Below are 25720 nucleotides of genomic sequence, written 5' to 3'. Positions count from 1 at the left end.
AACTCCCAAGTCTTTCTGCACCTCAGGTTTTTGTATTTTCTCTCCAATTAGAAAACACTTAACACTTCCATTTCTTCTAGCAACACTGTATTCCATTTGTCATTTCTTTGCCCATTCTCCTAATCTGTCTAAGTCCTTCTGTAGCCTCTCTATTTCCTCAAAACTACCACTTATCTTCATATCGTCTGCAAACTTTGCAACAAAGCCACCAATTCCATCATCCAAATCATTGACATATAATGTAAAAAGAATCGCTCCTAACACAGGTCCTTGTGGAACACCACCAGTCACCAGCAGCCAAAAAAGGCTCAGTTTATTACCACTTTGCCTCCTGCCAATCAGCTTTATCCATGCAAGAACCTTTCCTGTAAAACCATGCTTGTCAAGCGGCCTCGTGTGTGGCACCTTATCAAAGGTCTACTGAAAATCCCAAGTACACAACCTCAACCGATTCTCATTTGTAAAAAAACCTACGGCATAATACAGGCCCTTCAGCCCACTCTGTGCTGAACATGCCCTTACCTTAGAAATTACCCAAGATTACCCATAGCCCTCTATTTTCCTATGCTCCATGTACCTATCCAGGAGTTTCTTAAAAGACCCTATCGTATCCACCTCCACAGACAGCCCATTCCACGCATCTTGGGATTCAAGTGCAACTTGTCTTTTCTTCAAAGAATTCCAACAGATTTGTCAGGCAAGATTTTCCCTTGCTGATTATGGCCCATTTTACATGAAGGACAAAAGTCGTAAAGGGGTTGTGAAGGAGAATAAATCAACCATAATCAAATGGTGGAACAGACTTGATGGGCCAAATGGCCTAATTCTGATCCTATGCCTTAAGGTCTATTAGAGACATGTAAACTGCATGGAAGCAGAAGATATGGGTATTTCTGAATGAATGTGTTGTTTCTGTTCACAAGAGATAGATGAGACAGCTACCGAAGATTGTGAAATATTTAAGTATGATGTACATAGAGAGGGAAGCAGCGTAGCATCTTTAAAAGTGGATAAATTGCCATGCCTGCATAAAATATACACTAGAACGGTCCTGATTTAAATGTACCTGTCACTGTACTTGAAAAATGGAAGGTTCTGGAGTTGTTAGTAAGACATGAAAGCTCATCAGGTTTTGCTAGTGAGCAGATGGACAGATTATCAGGCATGATTCACATAAATAGTATGATTCATAATTTGGAATTAGTTTAATTACAAGGAGTCGGCATGGATTTATGAAGTGTGGGATGTACCTGACAAGTATTTGCAGTGTTTGATGAGAGTTAATGTGATTAACATGGAATTTAGCAAGGCGTTTGATAAGGTCCCACCTGGCAGGCTGAGTTGAAGTCCACTGAAGGCAAGGGAAAGTGATGATAGCACAGATAGATATCCTTTGGTCCATCATACCCATGCCAACCACCACATATCTGTCTACCTTAATCCCACTTACACGCACCTGGCTTGTAGCCCACCCTGCTTTGGTGATCCAAGTGCATCTTAAATGGTGTGAGATTACTTGCCTTGTGCAGTGTGTATTCCTAATTGAAACCACCCCTTAGTTGAAAATATTCTTCTTCATATTCACTCTAAACCTTTTACCCTTCACCTTAAACCTATGCCATTTGGTTTTAGACACCTCTGCCAAACAAAAAGATTTCTTCCTGTCTACCCCATCTACCTCACCTCTCACAACTTTGTAGATCTCTATCAGATCCTTTGTCAGCCTTTCCTTCTCTGCTTGAAGGTTAACAGATTCAGTCTCTCCTCAACTGAAACCTCGCTTCCCAGGCAATGTCCTAGAGAATCTCATCTGCATCCTCTCCAGTACAATCATGTCTGTCAAACAAACAGTAATAGGAAGCAAAGAGTAATATTAGTCAACAGGCTGTTTGCAGTGAGGTCTTGGGTGCTCAGTAGAAGGTCCCGTCATCTTTTGTGGTATGTTTCAATAATATCAACTTAAAGTTTGTGAGTTATAATTAATGAGTCTGATGCAAACAAATGGTCAGCTTCCTTATCTGACCAAGGAGAGAATCAGTTGATGTTGTGGATTTGCAGAAAGGCCTTTGACAAGGTGCCTTGGAGAGGCTGCTTAACAAGCTAAGAGCCATGGTATTACTGGAAAGATTCTAGCAGGATGCAAAGAGTGGGAATAAAGTGAGCCTTTTGTAAGGAGGCAAATCTCAAGATTTGTTTATAGTATACGTACTTCAAGAATAAATGTACTTTGAACCTTTAAATAAAGACAAGCGGGATTCATATAGATAGTCATGATAGGCCTGTTTCTGTTTACAAATCCATGACTCTGTGACTAAGATACTAAGAAGAACAAAAGAGCTAAGAGACCTTGGAGTGCATGCCCATAGTTCGCTGAGAATAGCAAGGCCAATAGGTGGTTACAAAGTCATTGAGGATATTGGCTAACATTGGTTTATGCACAGAATATAAATGTCATGTTAAGATTATACAACAAGTACTACTTTACTCTGGTTCTCTTACTCTGGAAAAGTTGTAGTAATTTGTGGTAATTTTAAAGAATGTTGACAGGCTTTGAGTTTTGAAGAAAGCTAATTGAATGGGGTGATACTGTCTGAAGGTGGGATTTATTGGAGGTGTACAAAACTAAAGATTAATGGGGGAGGGGTCCATTTTGTGTACCAAGGAGGACTGCATAGATATGGTTGATAAGATTAGAGGTTAGTTGAAGGTATGTTTTCACCAAAGCAGTGAGACAGGAACTCAGTGCTGGTAAAACTTCAAGCAGGTGTACCCAACCATTTTTATGTTATGTACCCCTATGATTAACTGAAGCATCCATGGACCCCAAGTTTGCAACCCCTGGCTTAGAGGAAGCAAGAACTCTTCTCACATTTAAAAAGTATCTGGATAACCATTTGATATTCTATGAGGTTAAGGACTGATAATTAGGATGTGCAATTTGTCTGATCAACTTTCGTTTGGGCAACCTGAATTCAGAATGCCAAGTTGCTACCCGTGAATGTGAGATTGTTATGTCTTTGCTAAAATTCATTGTATGAATAGAAACACTGGACATAGTACAGTTATTTTGTCTGAAGTGAAAAGCATATAAGAATGCCCACTTAAGAGTCAATTCTGAGTAAAGAAAGATAATTGTTGCAGCGCTCCTTACCAACCTGTTATTATGACCCAGCCCTTTCCAAAGTTGCTTTAAACTGAGTGGTGTTTGAGCATGGAACACTTGCCGTATCAAATAGTTTCAACAGTGAGATATTTTTTGACAAAATATTTGATAAATATTTATAGTGGATGGATGCTGACAAATGCTGTGGGATTACATTTGGTATAATTGGCACTCTGGACTAATCACGCTAGGAGTTTCTGAGTCTGTGTATTAGGGCCAATGCTAAAAATCTATCCAAGTTCAATTATCATTCAACCATACCTGAATATAGCCAAACCAATCAGTGTTTCTCTGTGGCCAAGGTGCAAAACACATTATCAACAGCACACTGCACACTGCAAATAGCACATAGCACAGATAACGCATATGGTTACAATTTCAGAAAAACATAAGTCACAAAGAGGAAAAAAATAGCCCAGCTCCCTGAATGGCACGAATGTAGATCACCTGGTACAGCTTGTTCTTCCACCGAGCAAACTCCAGAGGGCAGCATTGACAGGAGGGGCCAGGCCCCAATCTAGCTCGCCCAGCAGAAGCTCCTGCTTTCTCCCCTGGGTGGCTGCAACAGTCTGCTGCATCAAAGGCAACCCTGTGGCCAAGACCCAGTCTTTGCCGCAATCAAGGCAATGCATTTCCCCCGCCATCAGTCTTGCCAATGAATAGACTTGTAGTATTGTGAGTTACCACTGTCCAACAGGGTCTTGCAATCCCAATAAAAATGTCCAAGATATTCAGTCACTCTGTTTGTTGGATCGTGCACTGTCTCGGCACAATGGTACACAAGTCCAGAGAACAACACAACAATGATGCACAATTGCTATGGAGCAATTCACTGATGGGATAGTTCTGCCCTACCTGATGTTCTTAGTATCTAACAGTGACTTGTGATCAGCAAAAAGATTCACAAGGTGAACAAATGTACCTTTGGTTGGACCCTGAGTGACAGCTACGTCTGAATGTGCCACCATCCTAATGAAGGATCATTACTCATTAGTTTGGAGTAGTTACATTACAATTTATGGTGAAACACTTTCTGTTGATCTTATCATCACACACTATCTTCCTGGTAGTGGAAAATAGAGCCCAAGTTTTATTTTTTTAAGTTGACATAGCTTAAAGAATATATATTAGGTATTAGTAGCTTGGAAACGTTTCAACCCTTTGTGATAGACAGTGTTTTGATGCAGGTCCTCCGTATTATTGATGATTATTTCTTTTGCTTCAGATGATCAATTAAGCTGGTTGCAAAACAACAACCATAATTATTAAATGGTGAAACACTAGCAGTGCCTGTTTAGAGATACTTAATACCTAACTAATATCTTACTTACTTATGATGTTTACTCGACACTTCACTGCGCTGAGCTGAGGCTGTGTCTGCGAGCTCCGCGAATTTGACTCTGCGATGCACTGAGCTGAGGCTGTGGCCTGCTGTAGATGCTCCAGACTCATTTTTATTCTAAATGCTATTTGCTTGCTTTTATTGCTTGCATAATTTGTCCCCCCCCCCCACATTGGTTGTCTTTTTATGGGTTATTTTGGGGTGTTTTGGGGCTACCTGTAGGGAGACGAATCTCAAGGTTGTATAATGCAGAATAATTGAACTTTGAACTTGAGCTTTGGTGGTCCATCATGATACTTGGATTTAGTAAATTGAAGTGGTTAGAGAGGGACAGTATTAATTTGAGCAGGCAGATGGAAAATAGGCATAAATTAATATTTCACAGACTTCTTTTGAAGGCATAAATTCTTTGTTTCAATGCATATTGGACATCTATTCCTTCAAAAAAAGCTGAAATAGATTTTTCCCAGTGGGACTTGCTGTGGACATTTCTGTGATTTTCACCATAATTTATGCTATATGTTCTTCCTTTAATTTGATTGTGATGTTGCCATGGTAACGGCTTGTTGCCAGGAGATATTAATTGGTAATGCTTAGAATTATGGGTAGAAAGTTTGAAAGTACTTTTGTTTCAGATCTTTTCCCGCATATGTTTTAACTTTACTTCAAACTTTCAATGTTGTCAGAATTGTTTGCCTTCAGTAAATGGAATTTTATTGCAGAAGAGTGATGACAACAAAGTAGAACTTAAATGTGTGACTATTTCAATGACATCTGATGTCGTTCCATCAGCTCTTGAAATTACAGTGGTCTAGCATCATTTCAGTTGTACAGAACGGATCTTCACATGTTTGTATGAAGTTTACACACTTTCCCCGGTTAATAACTTCAATAACTGATGTCTCTAAGATTTTAGAGGAGAAAGAAAGTATTCCAGATATTGATAAAATATGGAAAGGAATGAAGCACAGGCTGAGGTGAGGACGTACAATGTGTTGGGGTTTATCCTTTAGATAGAAGTTTCTTATACATATAATACTAAAACCAAACTCCACTCAGTTATTGATAGAGACTGCCTAACTTGCTGATGTTCGGAGTCACTGGCACTATCTTTATTCCTTAGTAAAATATGCCCAGTAAAATCTTTTCCTCTGATTTTCTTCCTTGTTAACTGTATTGTCTCTGATCTGGGCCGACAATTAAGTGCTAGGTGGCACCTAATTAATTAGCATGTTTATTTTGGCTTTTTTCTTAAAGATGTGCTGTGTGCCTCCCGGCTACCGCTGTGTTCTTCGCGAATCGGTACAGTATCTGTCCAGGGCCTGGGTGTTGGGGTGGTGCGACACGGGGGTGTCATCTCACTGTCGATCAGGGCAGGCAGCTCACCTTCTCCTATGACTGCCCGCCTCGATGTCGAAGGTAAAGGTTCGTCGTCTGCTGTGGCTGATGTGGAAGGCTTGCTTGACTGCTGAGCCTCGCACATTTTTCTATCGTACAGTTGTTTGTAAGCACTCAAACCATCCTACAAATATCCCCTAAACCTACGTACTCTTTCAAAATTAAAGTCGTACTTTATCATTGCAGCGAAATTCTCACGCAGTTGCTTCACTTTCTGCATTCGGTTTCGATTGTTATCATTTCCTCTTCCAATTGCATCAGCTCTTCATCTATCAGTTCTTGGTCATGGGATGCCAAAACCTCTTCAACATCATCTTCGTCAACTTCCACAAGCCAAACTCACTTTGTCGTTGCTTCGTTCACCACGATCGAAACGCTTAATTATGTCTAGTTTTACGCTAAGTGTAACACCCTTACTCTATCAGGCTTTTCCAATACCTCAGAACTCATCTTGCTAACGGCTGCTCAATGCAACGTGTTTAAGCAATGCCGTTCCAAATCCGGGGCAGAGCGGCTGCTCGGGGCGCGCGCTGCCTTTCTTCGTAACAGTGAAAACACCTTCTGAAAGCGAAAACAGGGTACTAATGTAGGTCTTTCGTAACAGTGAGGTTTCGTAAAGCGAATGTTCGAAAAGCGGGGGACACCTGTAATACCTAATGCAATGTAAATGCTATGTAAATAGTTGTTATACTGCATTGTTTAGGGAATAATGACAAGAAAAAAAGTCTGTACATGCTCAAACAGCAAGTGCTGGAAGAACACTTCTGGGTTTTCTAGATTTGCGGTTGGTTGAATTCGCGCATGTGGAACTCGCGGATAAGGAGGGCCGACTATATGCGCAATGATTGTAAGCGGATTCGTTTCCTTCACCACCCACTGGCTAAAGAAATTCCTCCTCATCTCTGTTCTGAAGGGACATCCTTCTATTCTGAGGCTGTGTCCTTGAGACTCCCCCACAACAGGAATTATCGTCTCCACGTCCACTCTATCTAGGCCTGTCAATATTGGATAGGTTTCAATGAGACGTCTCGGGGATCTGCTTTTTTTTTTCACTGAGACAGCTGGCTTTCATGTCCACAATACATTGTTTGCCTATGCCCCTCTCTGCTTTGCACTTCCTGAAGCACTAAATGACATTTTTTTTTCTCTTAAATGGTGGCATCTGTTAGTCTCGTGAGACCATGGATCTGCGCTTGGAAAGTCTTTCTTCAGTCTGTGTTAGAGAAGCGTCCGTTGTGGTTGTAGAGGCCCACACGGGAGTGACAGTCTCGGCTGCATCAACTGCACTTGAAGGTGCTGTCCTCCAGTGTTGTCTTGGTGCTGTTTTTCCGATGAGTGTGTTTTTCTTCAGCAGCAAGCCTCAGCTTCTCTTCTTTTTTTAGACCTCTGTGTAGCTCCAGCCTCCAGTGAGAGCGATCGCTTGCGATGTCCTCCCACCTCTCGACATTCATTTTCGGTGACTTCATGTCTCTCTTGCAAATGTCTTTGAAACGAAGATGGGGCCGCCCTTGTGCTCTCTTGCCAGAGGCCAGTTCCCCGTACAGCAGGTCTTTCAGGATCCTCCCGTCTGACATGCGGTGTACGTGGCCCAGCCAGCGGAGATGCCGTTGTTGGAGCAGGGTGAAGAGGCTGAGTATCTGGGCATGGGCCAGGACCTCATTGTTGGTGACTCGGTCAGTCCACGTGATGTCCAGGATGCGTCTCAGGCTGCGAAGGTGGAAGGCGTTGAGATGCCGCTCTTGTCTGGAGTAGAGGCTCCAGGTCTCACTGCCGTAAAGCAGTGTGCTGAGGACGCAGGCCCTGTAGACTGCAACCTTGGTGTGCGTCGTCAGCTTTCTGTTCTCTCAGACTCTCTTTGTCAGCTTGGTGAATGTTGAGGCTGCTCGTCCGATCCGTCTATTGATCTCGGGGTCTAGGGAGAGGCTGTCCGTGATGGTGGAGCCAAGGTATGTAAACTTGTGAACTACCTCCAGCTCGTAGTTGTTGATGGTAATGGCAGGGGGGTGCTCAACGCCTTGGCCCCACATGTTGGTTTTCTTCAGGCTGATGGTCAAGCTGAAGTCCTGGCAGGCTCTTGAGAAGCTGTCCATGAGGCGTTGCAGTTGCTCTTCAGAGTGTGTTGCCAGTGCCACATCATCTGCAAACAACATGTCCCTGATGAGTACTTCACGAACCGTGGTTTTAATGTTTACCTTTCAGCACACCATAGTTCAATTTCAGATTCTGTAGTTTATACCTTCAATCTGTAAAGTCCCACATCTCCAATCATCTTAAATCTAACTGAGCTCCTCTTCATGCCACTGCCCAATCAGTTGACATGAAAACACTCTGCAGGCTTGTTTCATCCCACGTTAATCAGAGATTGTTCCTTTCTTCATAGAAAGATCTATTGAGAATATTATTGACTATTATTTCATGGAAGTCTTAGGCAGCTGTGTTGCTCCTTTCTGAATATTTCATCCATCCTTCTGAATTGCTGCCATCAACTTAAGTGTATTTTAAAAAATTCTAACTATCTTTGCCATGTCTGACTCCTACTGAGTTTTCCCACCACCACGTTCGATGGTTCTTAAGCCACCATTTCCTTCACTCAAGGCACAGTGCAATGGACGTCCCTACGGTGAGGTTATTTATTGGGTTATTTAATTATCATGGCACAAACGTTGATTAGCTTCCTGGCCCTGATTTTGATGTGTCTTCCAGAGCTGATAACTTACACCGAGCTAACTATTGTTGCCTTGGTATCAATGTTGTTCTTCCCTGTACAGGATGGCATGAGCTTAATCAAGATCAAATCAAGTGTTTTGCCGTTTAACTATGTACATGTATACCGTCAAATGAGATGACATTTCTCCGAACCAGGATGTAAAACACTGTGGTATACATAACACATAATAACTTATGAAAGCAAGGATGAAATCTGCAAATGGATTACACATAAATAAACAAACTAAAGTGCATAAATTAAATATTGTAAAGTACAGAACAGATTAACTAGTGACACTTTGTGATGCACCAGGGAGTTCAGGAGCCTAATGGCCTGAGGGAAGAAATTGTTTCCCATCCAGACTGTTCTTGTTTTTATGCAATGGAGTCTCCTGAGATGAGATACAAGATAAGCACAGACATTTTGGCTGCAGATGTATTGGGCAGGTATTGACAGGGTGTGGAGGACTTTGGCCAAATGGGGGTAAATACCTTTGCAAGACTATAGAATTGTGTGTCTGTATTGCTTAATACCTAGATCAGCAGAGAATCATGGTGCTGCCCTCCAGCCTGCTGCTGTATACCACAAGGCTACGTGATTTAAGTGTTTTTTCCCTCTAGCTTGCTTATTATAACATCAACAAGTGTGGAAATGTTGAACAAACCATACCCGTTAGAATCAACCATAAGGAGACTGATTGTAAGCGGAGTTGTTGCCCTCCGGAAGGGCGGTTCTCCGTGTCACTTAAGTAAGGGGTCTCCTAAAGAATTCCTGGGTCTGAGTTGTGTGTGGAAAAGGGAATTCCCTAACAGAGGAGTAAAACTAGAGAAGTGATGTAGACTGCTGCGGTCATGGGGTCAAAGTTTCTAAGCATTCTCAATTCAGCCAGAGGCATAGACCAGGCATGGGCTGGATGTGATAAGGGCAGAGGCCAAAAATAATAGGTTCAGTGTTCCATATATTGGAACGTATTTCTGCCAGTCGTTTTTTAAGGATTGTACACGATCTCCACAATTTGTAGTTCCATTTGCAACCCTTCAGAAAAATGAAGCAGCGGTGTCTGCATGCAACAAGAGCAGACGTTGTTTGAATGTGAGCTGATCAGTGGCAAACTGTACTCAAGACACACAGTTGCAATAACTAGAACAATTTATACTGGAAACTTAACGGTACACTCAGACCCCACATAGCGCTGATTCGTTTCAACGCAGTTATTCAATTCTTTATTGAAATCTTAAAAAGTGACAAAAATTCATTCTAAACATTTAAAACTGCTCGAGAGCACCCACCATTACACTAAACATTCAATCAGCCAATGAGAGCGCTTTACATACCGTCTGAACCAGTCACAATCATGTATTATTTCACACTCTGCCTCTCCCATGTGTGTAAACGTTCTTGTTCCCTCACTAATTTATTCCATTTTTCTCACCCATAATGTCTGGAAAATGGCTTGTAACTGCCAGTGAGGGTAGTACATCTCAGATATCTAGGGAAAGCATTAGCATGGATGTGAAACTGCAAGTGATATGGTGTGAGGGTGTTAATGATGGTGATGTTGAAGAGTTACTGCATTGTCATGGTGAGAGCCTTAATAACGAAGAGCTTCGAGAATTGTCAGAACAACGTATCTTGGGTGAATCTGAGGACACAGATGGAGAAGAGGAAGCTCCAGCAAGAAATCTCACCACAAAATTCCTCAGCACTTTCATCACCACGATCACGCAAATCATGGACCAGTTCATCGACAATGACCCTGACTGGGAGCGAAGCAATAAGGCAAAGAAAGGTGTTCTCATCATGATTTCCTGCAACAGAGAACTGCTTTGTGAGAGGAAACTTAAAAGGCTGTCAGATCTCGACATCTACTTGAAGGAGAAGCTGAAGTTTGAGGAGGACCCACAGCCTGGTCCTCCCTCTAAGATGTAATCAGCACCCGCTCCCCTCCGCTGCTGCTGTGATGTGTTGCTGCTCCACTGATGTCCAGGTTAGGCCTACTTGCATGTTTGTTACTCCACGAATTACTGTGTGTACATAAAATAATACATCATATATCTCTGGTGTGATTTTTTTTTAATATCAGGCACACCTGTCTATTTACGTAATGTTATAATGACCCCACATAGCGCTGATTTACATAGCACCCCACCTCCGAGAAACACATCCTCAGCTTTAAGCGGGATCTAAGTGTAGTAATACTCCTACCAACAATATTGACTACGAAATGTGTTAGCCACATCAACACTGTGCTTCAAGAGCAAGTTAGAGACTAAGTGCCCTGTGACAATAGACTCAAGTCCTCTCCTCCTAAAGCTTGCCACAAGTCAAGAGGGCAGTGGCGTTCATTTGCCACCGACGGATGTGGAGGCCAGGTCATTGGGAATATTTAAAGTGAAGGTTGATGGGTTCTTGGTTAGTGAGGGTGTCAAAGGTTGTAGGGAGAAAGCTGGAGAATGGGATTGAGAAGGATAATAAATCAGCCAAGGTGGAATGGCGGAACAGGCTCGATGGGCCGAATGGCCTAATTCTGCTTCTATGCCTTATGGTTTTATGGCTTGCATTGCAATTGGCTGGGTAGTTTCAGGTGTGAAAACCTGAGAAGCTTCGTACCATTTGGGACAAATCGGTCCATTTAATTCTTACCCCTTGTACCATCTTTAACATCCTCAACATGGTTCAACCATTCTTGCATAAGTTTCTTTTTCGTGACTAATTGGCTCCTCAGCACCTCTGAAACATTTGACTTTTATCAATGAGTGGAATGGGTGGCAGCATCTGGGAAGATAATCATTTGAGGGTACCTCTGAATCTGACTTAGCGATCTTGTAGTGGTTAGCGTAATGCTTTTGCAGGTTCAATTCCGCCACTGTCTGTAAAGAGTTTATATGTTCTCTCCTTGACTGCACGGGTTCCCTCCACAGTCCAAAGACTTGTGCAGGCTCATAGGTTAATTGGTCGCATGGGTGTAATTGGGCAGCGCAGGGTCGTTGGGCCAGAAGGGTATCTCAAAAAAAATCTTCAAACAAATTAGTGAATCATCCTGGTGAATGTTAGAAATCTGCTTACCCTTTCACTCTGTCAGTTCTGCATTCAAAGGATGACCCTCTGTAATTTCCACCCTCTCTCCCATCCAGAACAAGGATAAGATTTCTCTTGTTCTCATTTCCACCTGACCAGCTTCCTCATTCAGCGAAACATACTTCATAATATCTGTCACCATAATTACAGATATTACATCAGTCTGTTCTGTATCTTCTATGAAACATTTGAATTTGAATTACCAGCATTGTTGAAGCAGTTTACAGAATATATTTAATAGTTCTTTAGTGACTCATTTTGTGTCATTATAATGCAGGTCTGGAACAAATTAAAAACAAAATGCAGCTCTGAATGACATCAAAGAATCTACAGAAGCATTTATCATAGCACAAACAAATTATAGCTTTGTAACATGATGTAATATTTGTGTGGGAAGCGAGTGAGCAGTTTTCCTTCATTTAGTCTTGCCAGTAAGAGGAACATTATGACTTATTCCCAACTGTCCTTGAAAGTAGCACCAAGTCCCTTGAAGCACCACACTCTGGATGCATTTTCTCAAGTACTTAAATTCGAATAAATCTCTCAGTGAGGCTGTCAAAACTCCAGCTGTAAATGTTTACTTGATATAATCATGCAGCAGTTTCACATCAGATTCTAATGGGTGTGTATTGATAGCACACATTTGGTACCAATAAAGCACTTTGGGTTGAAGAGGCTGTAAGAATATTTCATGTGGGAAATGCAAAAATCTCATGTGAGACCATAAGACATAGGAGTGGAATTAGGCCATTCAGCCCATCGTGTCTGCACTAGTATTCCATCATTATCCCTTTCAACCCCATTCTCATTCTTTCTCCCCTTAACTTTTGACGCCCATAATAATCAAGATCCTACCAAACCTAGTTTTAATTATACCCAATGACTTGTCCTCCACAGCAGTCTGACAATAAATTCCGCAGATTCACCACCCTCTGGCTGAAAAAATTCCTCTTCATCTCTGTACTAAAGGGGCTTTCCCCATAGTGCAGAGTCTCGGACCAGAGGGCTGTGCTGTCTGTTCCTAGACTCCCCATTGTAGGAAACATCCTCTCCATGTCCATTAGCTAGGCCTTTCAATATTCAATTGGTTTCAGTGAAATCCCCCCATCCAGCGTGTACAGGCCCAGAGCCATCAAATGTGAGGAGCATTCTAACTTGGGTTTACCTGAATGTGTGCAGTATTCCTGAGGCAAAAAGAACACATACTTTGTGCACCATTTACTCCATTCTGCAGCATAACCATTTCTTGTCCTAATGCGTAGCAGAAGCTGAAATACTTTTAAGACATCAAGTTGAAGAGATATTCTCATGGTTTTTAGAATGTAAATTTATTGAATAAATAGAATGGCTTTAACCTTAACTACTTGCTGAAGGTTTGTTTATTGTCCTTCCTCAGAGCAAAGATACAAGACCCTGGACAGGACCATCATTATCAGTACTCCTTCGGGATCTACGTCACATACAGAACAGCAAGGAGAGAGCGATGAAACTCTTTGATTGGTTAATAGCACCTGTTGCTTCAAAGAAGTTCTTCAAGTAAGTATCTGCAGAACAACAGCACAGATTTTCATAAACTCACGCATTTAATAAAGTGACTAAAATAACCTCAACTGGATTGAAGTGCAGTAAATGAAATGTCAGGAATCATTTCTAAATGAAGTGCTGATTTGAGATTATAATTGTCAGTATTATTTAAGATGATAACTGTTGTAAGATTACTCTTGTTAAGACATTGAGACTATACTGTGGGTATGGCATTGCATCTTTTGCGAAGAAATAATTTCAGTTTATGTCTAAAAAGATACCTAATGCCCATTTGTCTTCATGGGGTGGATTGTGTTCACTTGGTGAGCTTGTCCTGTCTATTTAAGGCAGATATTAGAAAGGCACAATAATTGTTTAGTTAGCTATTGCCCATTACGCTCCTGGCATTTGGGGCAGCAATGAAGGTCCTCGTCTTTGGCGGTGTTCAGGGCTTCCTTCATCATGTCAGTTGCTTTCTCTTGGTTTTCACTACGGTCAGTCATGCAAATCCTGGATGGGGGGGGGGGTTCAGGAATACCATCACATTCAGATGTAGAAGGATTCTTCATTGCTGTTTCCATAATAATTTAGTTTTACCTGTCAGACTTGTTAGCCCTGAGCTGAACCCCCTAACCTGGAGGGTCAGTGGACCACAATTGGTCTGGTCTCTGTTCTTTGACTTGTTTGGCATGGGTGACCCCAAGAGCCAAAGCATAAAACCCTGAATCCAACCAGCATAGCTCAGGTTGTGGTCTTAATAATTGTTTAGAGATGATGATTATTTTGATTTATCATGTCCCCTTCCCTACCTATTCAATCTAACTAATTCTGCTTACTAAGTGTTCCCAAGCCTTTAAAGGTTATGAATATTCATTGACTTGGCTCTCTCTCCTTACCCTGTCCAAGGTAAATTTGCACCATTACTATGCTTGGAATGAACATCCCGGAGGCTGCAAGAGTAGCTCTGTATTCTGGTGCTTAGATTCCAGGACTCTCCTTTGTTCGATGAGAGTTGGCAGAAATCAATTGTATAAGTCGTTAGTGCAACTGCACTTGGAATACTATGTATGGTTTTGTTCACCGTTATAGAAAAGACACGGTTAAACTGGAAATAATGCAGTGAAGATTTACAAGGGTGTTGCCAGGACCTGAGAGATGGGTTATAGAGAGAGGTTGGCCAGCTAGGTCTGTATTCCTTCAGAGCTAGGAGAATGAGGGTCAACGTTATAGAAATGTTTAACATTATGAGGGGCAAAGATGAAGTGGTTGGTAGCAGTCTTTTTCCTAGAGGAGGCGAGTCCAAAACTCTGGGCATAAGTGCATAAATTTAAGGTGAAAGGGGAAGGATTTAAAAGGGACCCGAGGGGCAACGTTTTCCAGGCAGATGGTGATGAGGATCTCAAATGAGCTGCCAGAAGACATTTTGGTGTAGAGGCATGCATTGTAATATTATTTAAAAAGCACTTGGATGGGTACATGGAGGGGCTGGGCTTAGAGGGATATGAGCTGAATGCAGGAAAATGGGACCAGCTGGGTGGGAACTGTGGCTGGACTGGTACTATATTGTTCAATGACTCTAAATATGAAGCAGCATATCAAAATGACCCATAGACTTTTATTTCTTGTTCAACTATTGTAGATTGTTGTAACATCCTTGGTTTTGTACAAGTCTCTCACCCATTCCCTGCTCCAAGGACGTGCATCATGACATTTACTGTATCACTGAGATTAATCTTACTCCGAAGATCTCCCCAAAGTAGGGTGGTTGGTAGTTGGGTGTCTGATGTTAAACCCACTATTACACCCAGGAAGTAGACAGGTCGAACTTCCAATTCATGTATGTGCAAATGTGACCATGCAGTTTTATTACAGATTTTCCTTGTAAAGTTCTCCAAAATCTCGGAAGTCTCCAGCTGCAAAAGTGAATATACAAATCAAGTTGGACTGTCTTTGTAAATAGGTTGGCTTTTCATGAGATCTGGATCATGCATGAATGCTGGGAATTTCAAAAGAGAAAATGATTTCAGAGTACAGTGAGGAAGTTGTCAACAGTGCTGACACCTTATGAGTAATTGAATGGGATAGCACTGGGAATAGAAGATCTTTGTTTTGAATTGTTTGAATTGGACAGATGGGTTGTAGCAGCTGTTAACAGCTATAACAATGCAACCATTGTGGGGAAAAAAAATCATCCCTTGATTCAAAACTTAATTAGAGTGCAACCTTGATGTAAAGCAGCTGTCAACAGGACAAATTTTAACACCCATATTATAAATTGAAGTAGCATTTGCCTAATTTCTGTCTAGAGAGTCATGATAATATCTGCAATGTAAAGAGATGTGAGGCTTTTCAGACATTGCACTGTATGTATTTATAGAGAGAAGTCTCGCTCGTAATTGGATTTCTGCATTTCAGAGACATTTGGGAGAAGACCCCAGCCTTGATCAGACGCCACAATGCAAACTACTACAAGGGATTCTTCTCTTCAGAAGATTTTGACGGAATACTGAGAGAGGTAAATGCATGGTAGTGTAGCGGTTAGCGCAGTCACTTTACAGTACCAGCAACTGCGGTCAATCGTTATGCCTGTCTATAAGGAGTTTGTACGTTCTCCCCGAGACCTCATGGATTTCCTCCAGGTACTCTGGTTTCCTCCCACATTCCAAAGATGTACACGTTAGTAGGTTAATTGGTCACGGGTGCAGTTCGGCGGAACAGACCGGAAGGGCATGTACCGCAATGTATCTCTAAATAAATGGATAGATAAGCAAATAAATATATAAGTAAATAGATATATTTTATTCTCAATCTCTGACCAAGTCAATCAGGATGGTTGCTTAAGTGCCAGAGCAATTATTCTGTGTCAGTTGTCTTAATCTTAGTCAGTGGTTATGTTTCAAGTAATCTTCTAGAAACTGTGTGGTATAACATTGGACATTTGTGTCTGGCAGAGTGGACATGTAGGGAGCTCTCGGAAATGAACCAGGAATATTTTCGAAAGATGTGATTTGTTCTGCCATCTGCATAATTAAATCAGGGTGAATCAGAACCTTTGTAACTTGTATTTTTATGAGTAATCAAATAGCCTTTGCACATCTAGTACATATGCAATCTCTCAAGGCAAATATGTGCTCCTAAAACATAACTACACAACACACAATCTTACTTAATTACAGATTTTCAATTTACTGGTTTGCTTCACTTCCTTCCCATTTGAGGAAAAACTTGATTCAAGTTGAACTTTTTCATAAAGTTTCGATATTTCTGCACTGTCACTCAGACCAGATATTTTTACTTCCTAACTTCACCAAAATAACAAGAACAAAGATTGAGCATTTTAAATTCTACATTACTATTAAAAAAAATATTTATCTAGAAACGTAATCATGCCTACTTCTTGCCCACCCTGAAGTTGCCACACATAAACCCTGGAAGCCTAGACTTGTGTAGACTGCATCACACTGGCCTTCTGTGGCATAGAATCCAAGGGAAGATGTTGACATCACAAACAGCAGAATAGAGGAAGGGACCATATTTGAAAGTGTCAAAGCTGGGGTGATACGTGTTTTAAAAGTCTTTAACATTCCAAGATTTTAAAAAATTCATTAAAGGAATTTTTTAAAGTTAATTTTTTTTAAAAAAGTTAACCTTAACCAAAGTAGTATTTAAAAATGAATCATTAAAACAAAATAAATTTTAAACAATAACTTGCCCTTCTCTGCAACCTCTCAATCTGTGTCTTGCAATCCATATTGAAATTAGCAATGTTTTAGATCCTGTACGTAGGTCTTACCACAAAACCTGAGGCAATTTCCCAGCAGAATTTTGGGAATATCCCAACAAGATCTCATTTTGTCTGGGGTCCAGCAGTGGGCTGAACTGATAGATCCATTTTTAAAATCTTGTCAGTAAATCCCAGAATACACAGAAATACAAGCAGGCACTTTAACTTGGATGTCAAAATTATGCAGACATGATCAAGCAATTCATTTGTTCAGACCAAACATCAAAAGGAGAAGAAATATAATCTAAGTGATTTTGACTGTGGAATGTTTGTTGGTGAGAGACGGGGTGGTTTGAGTATCTCAGGAACTGCTGGTCTCTTGGGATTGTCATGCACAACAGTCTCTAGAATTTACAGAAAATGGTGCAAAAAACAAAAAAATCATTCAGTGAGTGGCAAACCTGTGGGTGAGAAATGCCTTGTTAATGAGAGGTCAGAGGAGAATGACCAGACTGCTTCAAGTTGATAGGAAGGCAACATTAACTCAAATAATCACATTCATATGATGTAAGTTGACCCTTTCCGAATCTTTTGCAATAATTTTTTGTCCATGTATGGAGGAGCGGAGTTAACGACAAGTAATAATTTCAGCCGCTGTAATATGACAGCCCAATTTCTGTTCGTTTGTTTTTTTTTAGTTTAGTTTCTTTTTAGTTTAGGGTTTTTTTTTCCTCCTTATATCTTTTTCATGGTCAGTTGCTATGAGATTGGGAGGCTGAACTATACTTATCACTTGGAATCTGTGCTTGTACATGTTAACTGTTATTAATGTAATCCTGATCTCATTATTATTATTGTTATGCTTATTAATTTTGAAACTTAATAAAAAGCTTGAAAAAGAAAAGACAAATAACCACCGTGGTGTGCAGAAGAGCATTTTTGAATGCACAACACATTGAAATTTGTTGTGATGGGCTATAGCGGGAGACCATGAATATACCCTAAGTGGCCACTTTATTAGGTACAGGATGTACCTACTACAGAACTGCTGGAGAGATCTATGCTACACATTAAGTGTGCTTCATTGAATCAGTTCAAAAAATGTTTATTCTGAGTTAACATTCGTATACGATTCAACTTGACCACAAATTTCATGCAGAATGCAAATGGGTGTTCTGGAGGATAAATTATTTTGATGTGTTGCAAACGGGTGGCTTATCTGCCAAGTGATTTCCTTAGGAAAAAACTCCAGAGTGAAATACCTTACTTCTTCATGCATGAAGGAAGCAACTTTATTACACTGCTGAAAATGTTCTCAATTCAGTATTTCCTGATGGCTTATCAGAATAAGGAGCAAGTTAATGAATTGTTCAATCTTGCTTCTCCATCCAGTTAGTTCATACACATCATTCCCAATTTCCTGTCTTTGTTCCAAGTCTCAGCACCTTTAACAAAAATCGGTTGCTTTAGCCTGTGCAGCCTTTCCAGGGAAGTCTTCCAGATTTCTTCTATAGGAGTGGAAGGGAGTACTTTGTTTTTAATCTTGAATAGTTTAATTCTAATTTCAAGGTTAGCACCTCTTGTGTTCAATTTTCCACCCCCAGAGAAATGCTTGTTTTTCTAGGGTGCCTAAGACTTTTTCACGGTACTGCACATCAACAAAAAATACAGTAAGGGTAAGAAAGAAATCAAAAATGAGTAAGAAAGCTAAATGCAAGGCAAAATCTATGAAATGGTAATGTTTCACAATGTGTAAATGCTAGGAGAGCAGCAGCCATATATCTAGATAGATGTTATAATCTATAAGCGTACACATGATTACGTCAATGATGACAAGGTGACAGAGATAGTAAGTAATCACTTTGGCTTTATACTACAAGTGGGAATAACAAAAGGCGTTTAAAAGATATAACAGCATCTAAGGTATTCACATGACATTAATCACAGCATACTCCAACTTTTCTCACCTCTCAATATTTTGGCAGTTTGCAGATTATAGCAAACTTAAATTGAGAGTTCTTCTTTTATTTTTATGTAGGAATTCAGTGCAGAACCATACTTCGCTCTGTATACAGAGGGAAGGCTGCTTCCAGATAGAGACTCCAGCTGTAATGATTTAGAAATTCTACTGTCTCAGCATTTTGCACAACTGAGTTGGATGTATGTCATTAGAGTGTTCATCTTTGTTTCAGAATCAATACTGATAAGTTTTTTTTTATTTTCAAGGACATTGTCAATTTTGAAGTAAACCTGGATGTAACAAGTTATTTTGATGGGGAAAAGGAAACCCATACTCCTACTGGCAGGGCTTTACCTGCGGTGGTGTGGGACTTCTATAAGGTAAGCAGCAGCTGTATCTATAGTGCTGGTGTGACAGTGGTTAAAACATTATTTCAGACTGGGCTGGAGATTTCAATACTTTTTCACAGCTGTTATAAATTCTGCATAAGTTTATGGATAAGGGAATTTTTTTTTCATAAATGGGTCATATTTCTAAATTAGTCAAGTACATTTGTTTGCACTGACCAGATGGGAAATCTATAATATGAATTTTCAACATTGTGCATCTCCACAACAAGCTTTTTTTTTGCTGGAGTCACTTACTTCTTGGACAGTGAAAATACTAGTTATTAATGAAACGTGGCTCCGTAACATTGATGGTCATCTACTGAAACCTTGTCTGGATGTTCACCCTTCATATCCATGTCTCAGCATGAGTGATTGTTGTTTCTTCTCTTGCGTATCTGTCATTTAGTATCAATCAAGTCTGGCTGTTTTGTGCCGTCTAAATTGACTAGACAGGTAATTTCCAAGCTGGGAAATGGTTCCAAAATGCCATGTCAAAGTCAAAGTACATATATCTCACCATATACTACCTTGAGATTCATTTTCTTGTAGACATTTACAGGAAAATAAAGAAATACAATAGAATTCATGAACAACTAAACATGCCAAAGACTAACAAACAGCCAATGTGCAAACTAAGACAAAATGCAAATACAAAAATAAATAAATAATGCTGAGAACACCTTGAAAGTGGGTCTGTAGGTTGTAGAATCATTTCACAGTTGAGGTGAGTGAAGTTACCCATGCTGCTTCAGAAGACTGTTAAAGGTAGAGTAGTATCTGTTCCTGAACCAGGTGATGTTGGACCGAAGGCTCTTGTACCTCCTGCCCGATGGAAGTTGTGAGGAGAGACCATTGGCTAAATATCAACTTCCTTGCAAAGTCATAACTCTCAATCCCACAGCCTGTTTCCTCATGGTTCAGGAGTCTGATGGTTTAGGGTAATAGCTGCTCCTGAACCTGGTGGTGTGGACCTGAGGCTCCTGTACCTCCTGCCCAAATAGTAGCAAGAAGTGAGCATGGCCTGGATGGTGGGGGTCCTTGATGGATGCTGTTTTCTTGTGGCGTCCCTCCTTGTAGATGTGCTCAATTACGGTGAGGGCTTTGCCTGTGATGAACTGGCCTATATCCACCACTTTCTGTTGCCATTTCTGTCCCTGGGCATTGGTGTTTCCATACCAGGCCGTGATGCAGCCAGTCAGGATGCTCTCCACAGGGCATCTGTAGAAGTTTTCCTGAGTTTTGGATGACATGCCAAATCTGTGTCAACTTCTAAGAAAGTAGAGTTGAAATAGTGGTGGACTGGCAAATGGATCCAAAATGGGCTTGGTAGCAGGCAGAAGGTAGTGGTGGGTCGGCATTTTTCTGTTAGGAAATCTGTAATAAATGGTGTATCGGGGAGATTGGTGCTGCAACCATTCTTTTTGTAATGTATGGATGAGAATATAAATGGTCTGATTAGTAGTTTGCAGATGACAAAGTAGAGGAGACATGGATTACAAAGGAAGTTTTCTAAGGATACAGCAAGACATAGATCAGCTGGAAAGTTGGCTGGAGTGGTGGCACATTGAATTTAATCTAGACAATTGTGAAGTGATGCACTTTGGAAGTCAAGTTCTGGTAAGATTTATAGAGTAAATGGCGGGAACTTTAGGAACATTGATCGACAGAGGGACCTTAAAGTGTACAGGAAGTCTGTAACTCACTGGAAGTGACGACCTATGGATAAGGTAGTGAGGGAGGCATTTGGTAGGCTTGACTTGATTGTTGGGACTTTTAAGTAGAAGAGCTGGGATAACATGCTGCATCTGAACAGAACATTGGTTAGACCACTTTTGCAGAATTGTGTACAGTGTGGGGTCACCACACTACAGGAAGGATGTGACAGTGCAGGAGAAAGTTCAAATGATTCAATTTAATATCAGAGAATGTAAACAGTGTACAGCATAAAATTCTTACTCTTCACAGACTTCCACGAAACAAGAAACCCCAAAGAATGAATGATAGAAACATCAGAACCCAAAAGCCCCCTCCCCTCCCACACACAAGCAACAGCAAAAATATTGACCCCCTCCTTCCCATTTGTGCCAGCAGATGCATTGACCCCCCCCCCACCCCCTCACCATCTGGCAATAGCAAAAGTCCCTCCCCCAAAGAGACCTTGATATAGAGTCCATCAAAAACTACAACCATCTCAGCACTTCAGTATCTCAGACAGGCTCTCTCTCACCAACGAGGAAGAGAGGGGTCACTCCTGCAACAGCAAGAGCAGAGAGCAGCAGCTCACTGTTCCAATGTTACAATCTTCCACGTCACTTCTCCCAAGTTGAAGACCGACAGGCTGTCGCTCTTCACCAAAAGAGAGAGAGTGGGGGTGCGGCTATCACTCGAGTACCTGGTCCTCCTTCCGACGGCAGCACACGCCACCTGCTGTCCTGATGTTCCTGTCTCCCACAATGTTTCAGTCAGTGAATTTGATGAGGAACTGGTACGTCCACAGGGCTGCTCCCAGAAGTCGCATGTTTTCCAGGCTGTTCCTGGAGACAGTGAAGCGCCAGGCCACACAGCTGGAGCAAAGACCCACTGCTTATGAAGAGCCATACTTTGAACTGTAGGTCAAGGTCACCAGTGTGTTGCCTGGGATGGAGGGCTGTAGTTATAAGGAGAGTTTGGAAAAGATGGGTTTATTTTCACTGGAACATTGAAAGCCGAGAGTTTACGAAACAATAGTGGGCCTAGGTAGGATAGATATCTTCTGTTCTCAAAGGCAGGGGAATCTAGAGCAGAGGCAAATACAATTACAATGTCTAAAAGGCATTTAGACAGGTACTTGGATAGCAAAAGCATAGAGAGATGTAGGCCCAATGGAAGTAAATGGGATTTTCTTAGAAAGGCATGGATAAGGTGAGCCAATAAAACTTTATTGTCATTGCCCACAACAAGATTGTGGATCTACTCGGGTCCATGCAATGTATAATGCATGTGGTATAGCTTAATTTAAAAGAAAACATATTTACATACAACGAGTGACTTCAATAGCCATAACACTCAAAGGCCGTTGGCAAGCCGTGGTGAAGCGTTAATCACTTGCTCAACGGCCCTCGGAAAGAAGCCGTTTTTCACTCTTGTTGCCTTGGCTAAGATGTTTCGGTATCTCCTACCAGAAGGCAGTGCCGGGGGTGGGATGGGTCTTTAATATTGTTATAGGCATGCCGTGGGCATCAAGAGCTGTAGATTGTCTCCAGGCCCCGGTAATTGAGTTCCAGTGATATGCTGGGCCATCCTAATCACCCACTGCAGTGCTTTGTGATCTGTCTCACTGCAGCTAAAGCACCACATATCATTCCATATGTCAGTATGCTCTCTATCACACATCGATAAAAATTGGCCAGTAGTTCTTGGGGCAGAGCTTGTTTCTCTGATTTATGATTTTATGATCCATAACTGCGCATTCAGTCAGGACAAGCAATGCAGGAACTTGCATCCCGGTAATGAAAAGTCACAGTTAATTCATTGAAATACTCAGTTTCATTGTTAAATTAATTTCAGATCCACTTGTCTGCAATATGCTTTCTCTAATTGGCTTTTTTAGCTTGGAACATGGCTGTTTATTCTTGTTGTCATATGGAAAGAAATTAAATTATTTGGGAATGTAAATTTTGAAGATTCTTCACCTGATGTGTTGTCATAAGTCATAATTGTTTGGAACTCTATTAAGAACAAGGAAAAGAGTCGCAGGTCTTAAATCCTGTTTTTAGTACAGTCCTTCCAAATGCTTTCTGATTTGCAATGCAAATACGGTGTGAAAATTAATCAGAAATTTGCTAATTAAATTTGTGTTTCTGTTGGCAGAAAGGGTGTTCTTTGCGCTTGCTGAATCCTCAGGTCTTTTCTGGAACCGTTTGGAACGTGCTGTCTATTCTCCAGGAAGCTTTTGGAAGTATGGTTGGAGCTAATGTGTAAGTATCTGTATTTTTTTGTTCATAAGTGAGAGAGGTTCACTGCTGTACAAAATTGGCTAAATGGCAGGAATACAAATCAGAATGAGCTGTCTTCACTGGCTAAAGGGAATACCACAGAATTCTTGTGTTCTTTGTGTGGAGAAGACAGGAGAATGGGTTTGAGAGGGTTAATGGATTAGCCATGATGAAATGGTCAGGTGTGAACGGCCAAATAGCCTAATTCTGTTTCTATATCTTATGGTCTTGTATATCTTGTGATAATAAAATCTGCCAGGATGGAATGATGGCATAGACTCTATAGGCCAAATGGCCTAATTCTGCTCTTATGTCGTTTGGTCCAGTTTCTCCTTGTTGTTTCTTTTCCAGTGAACACAATAGTTAAATATCCTGCCCACTTGTGTTATCAATACAATAGGCATATAGGAATATTCAGGTTTTTCTTTTGTTTCCTACTTCAAATTCCTGAATTTAGGATTGAAATGAAGTTAAGACTGCAAGATACATATTTTCAAATTATTTGAGGCTTCTTGGACTGTTAGCAAGTTCAGCATAGATTGTCCATCCCAACCTGCAGTTAAGGTTGGTGCTGTGACAACTTTTTGAACTGCCGTAATCCTTCTAGTGAAAGCACTTCCACAGTGAGATTGGGTTAGGACCACAACACCATAAGAAGTAGGAACAGAAATAGGCGATTCGGCTCATCAAGTCTGCTCCGCCACAGTATCATGGCTGATTTTATTACCCCCTAACCCCATTCTCCTGCCTTCTCCCCATAACTTTTGATGCCCTTATTAATCAAGAAAACAACAGCCCTCTGTGGCAATCAATTCCCTAGAGTCACCACCCTTTGGCAAAAGAAATTCCTGCTCATCTCTGTTCTAAGTGGACATCCTTCTATTCTGAAGCTGTGCCCTCTGGTCAAGACTCCCCCACTAAAGGAAAGAACCTGTCCACCTCCAGTCTATCTTAAGGTCCTCCATTGATCAAGGTCAGCCATGGATACAGCATCATAGCTGTCTACGTATTGATAAGCAAGCCAGAGCAGTACGATATGGAGAGCAAGCTGTTGCCCATGCAGCAGGCTCGCCCTCTCCACGTAGTTTATCAATCCAAAGGAGTGGCAGAATCCAATGCAGTTTGGCTCTAGCAATGTTGCAAGAGTTGGAATTCAGCGTTGAACTCCTAAGGGACTCCAGCCCTGGATTTTTCCTCCGGGTTTACTCATGAATCCTTCCCATTGTATGGGTCTAGCCACAAGGTAATGGAGGTTAGAGATCAGAGTTTTCTTTCCAGATTGAGCAGCCCACCATGGCTGACGAGCCCCATCTGCCCGAAGCGACTGGTTTGAAGGCGCATTTAAACCTTCTCTTTGCACTAGAAACAGTTCTGCCATGCTTTGGAGCTCAGCCACGCGTGAACACCAAGAGCTGCACTTGGTTGTCAGAGGCAATTTGAGACGCACTTCGTTGGGAGCATTTAAAAGATAGTGGGAGCTTATCCCCGTTAACACAACCAGTTGTAACAACCTGAAGAAAGAAGCCCCATTCTCACCTGGCAGCACACACTAATTGCTGGCAAAGCTCAGCAGGCCAGACAGCATCTATGGAAAATAGTAAAGAGTTGACGTTTCAGGACAAGACCCTTCACAGCAGGATCATTGAGTCCATTGTCCATTGCCTTTACAGTGGTCCTATTTGTTGATATCATTTATGCTAATCGACAAATTATTAATATTGAAGACTTGGTGAAGAAAAGCCATTGAATTTCAAAGCTAGGAGCTGGACTTCCTTTTTAGATTGTCATTTCCACCGCAATTTTTTGGCTTGAATGTTACTGGCTGCTTATTATTTAAACTCTTTAAAATCTTGTACTTAATCCTTTGGTTCTAAAAGTATTGATTAAGTGCGTTGTCTTTTGTGATATTTCCCTATGACTTTAATAACTGAAGTTATTCCCAAAGTAGAAGTAAGTTTATTGTTTTATTTCTGATATGCTAGTTTATTTTATTACAATATAAAAATACTTCGGTAATTTGTATCCCAGTGTGTTTGGAATTCCCAGTAGTCTGACTTTTGGCTCAGCAGGGTTCTATTCCCAAATTCACTACAATCACAAAGGGGCCCAGTTCGCACACTCTCGAGAAAGAAAAATGCACTAGGACCCCATTCCCACACTTAACTGTAAACACATCGAGACCCCATTCCCACACTCACTGTAAACACACTAGGACCCCATTCCCACACTCACTGTAAACACATCGGGACCCCATTCCCACACTCACTATAAACACACTGGGACCCCATTCCCACACTCACTGTAAACACACTGGGATCCCATTCCCACACTCACTGTAAACACACCAGGACCCTATTCCCACACTCACTATAAACGCACTGGGACCCAATTCCCACACTCACTATAAACACACCAGGACCCCATTCCCATACTAGATGATAAGAAATTTTTAGCCTTGCTT

General features: G+C 41.2%; 1 protein-coding gene across 2 annotated transcripts in view; it reads left to right on the top strand.

Annotated features, from left to right (window-relative positions):
* riox1 (ribosomal oxygenase 1) overlaps positions 1-25720 on the top strand; it is a 91184-nt gene that overhangs the window by 11160 nt on the left and 54304 nt on the right. For both annotated transcript variants that reach the window (XM_063055526.1, XM_063055525.1), the window contains exons 3-6: positions 13085-13224; positions 15628-15727; positions 19163-19276; positions 23135-23241. In XM_063055526.1, the coding sequence (XP_062911596.1) occupies positions 13085-13224; positions 15628-15727; positions 19163-19276; positions 23135-23241 (461 nt within the window). The remainder of the gene's footprint in view (positions 1-13084; positions 13225-15627; positions 15728-19162; positions 19277-23134; positions 23242-25720) is intronic.

Source organism: Mobula hypostoma, chromosome 8 (genome assembly GCF_963921235.1).
Source record: "Mobula hypostoma chromosome 8, sMobHyp1.1, whole genome shotgun sequence".
Taxonomy (NCBI): Eukaryota; Metazoa; Chordata; class Chondrichthyes; order Myliobatiformes; family Myliobatidae; genus Mobula; species Mobula hypostoma.
This window is presented reverse-complemented; position numbering and strand designations above follow the sequence as displayed.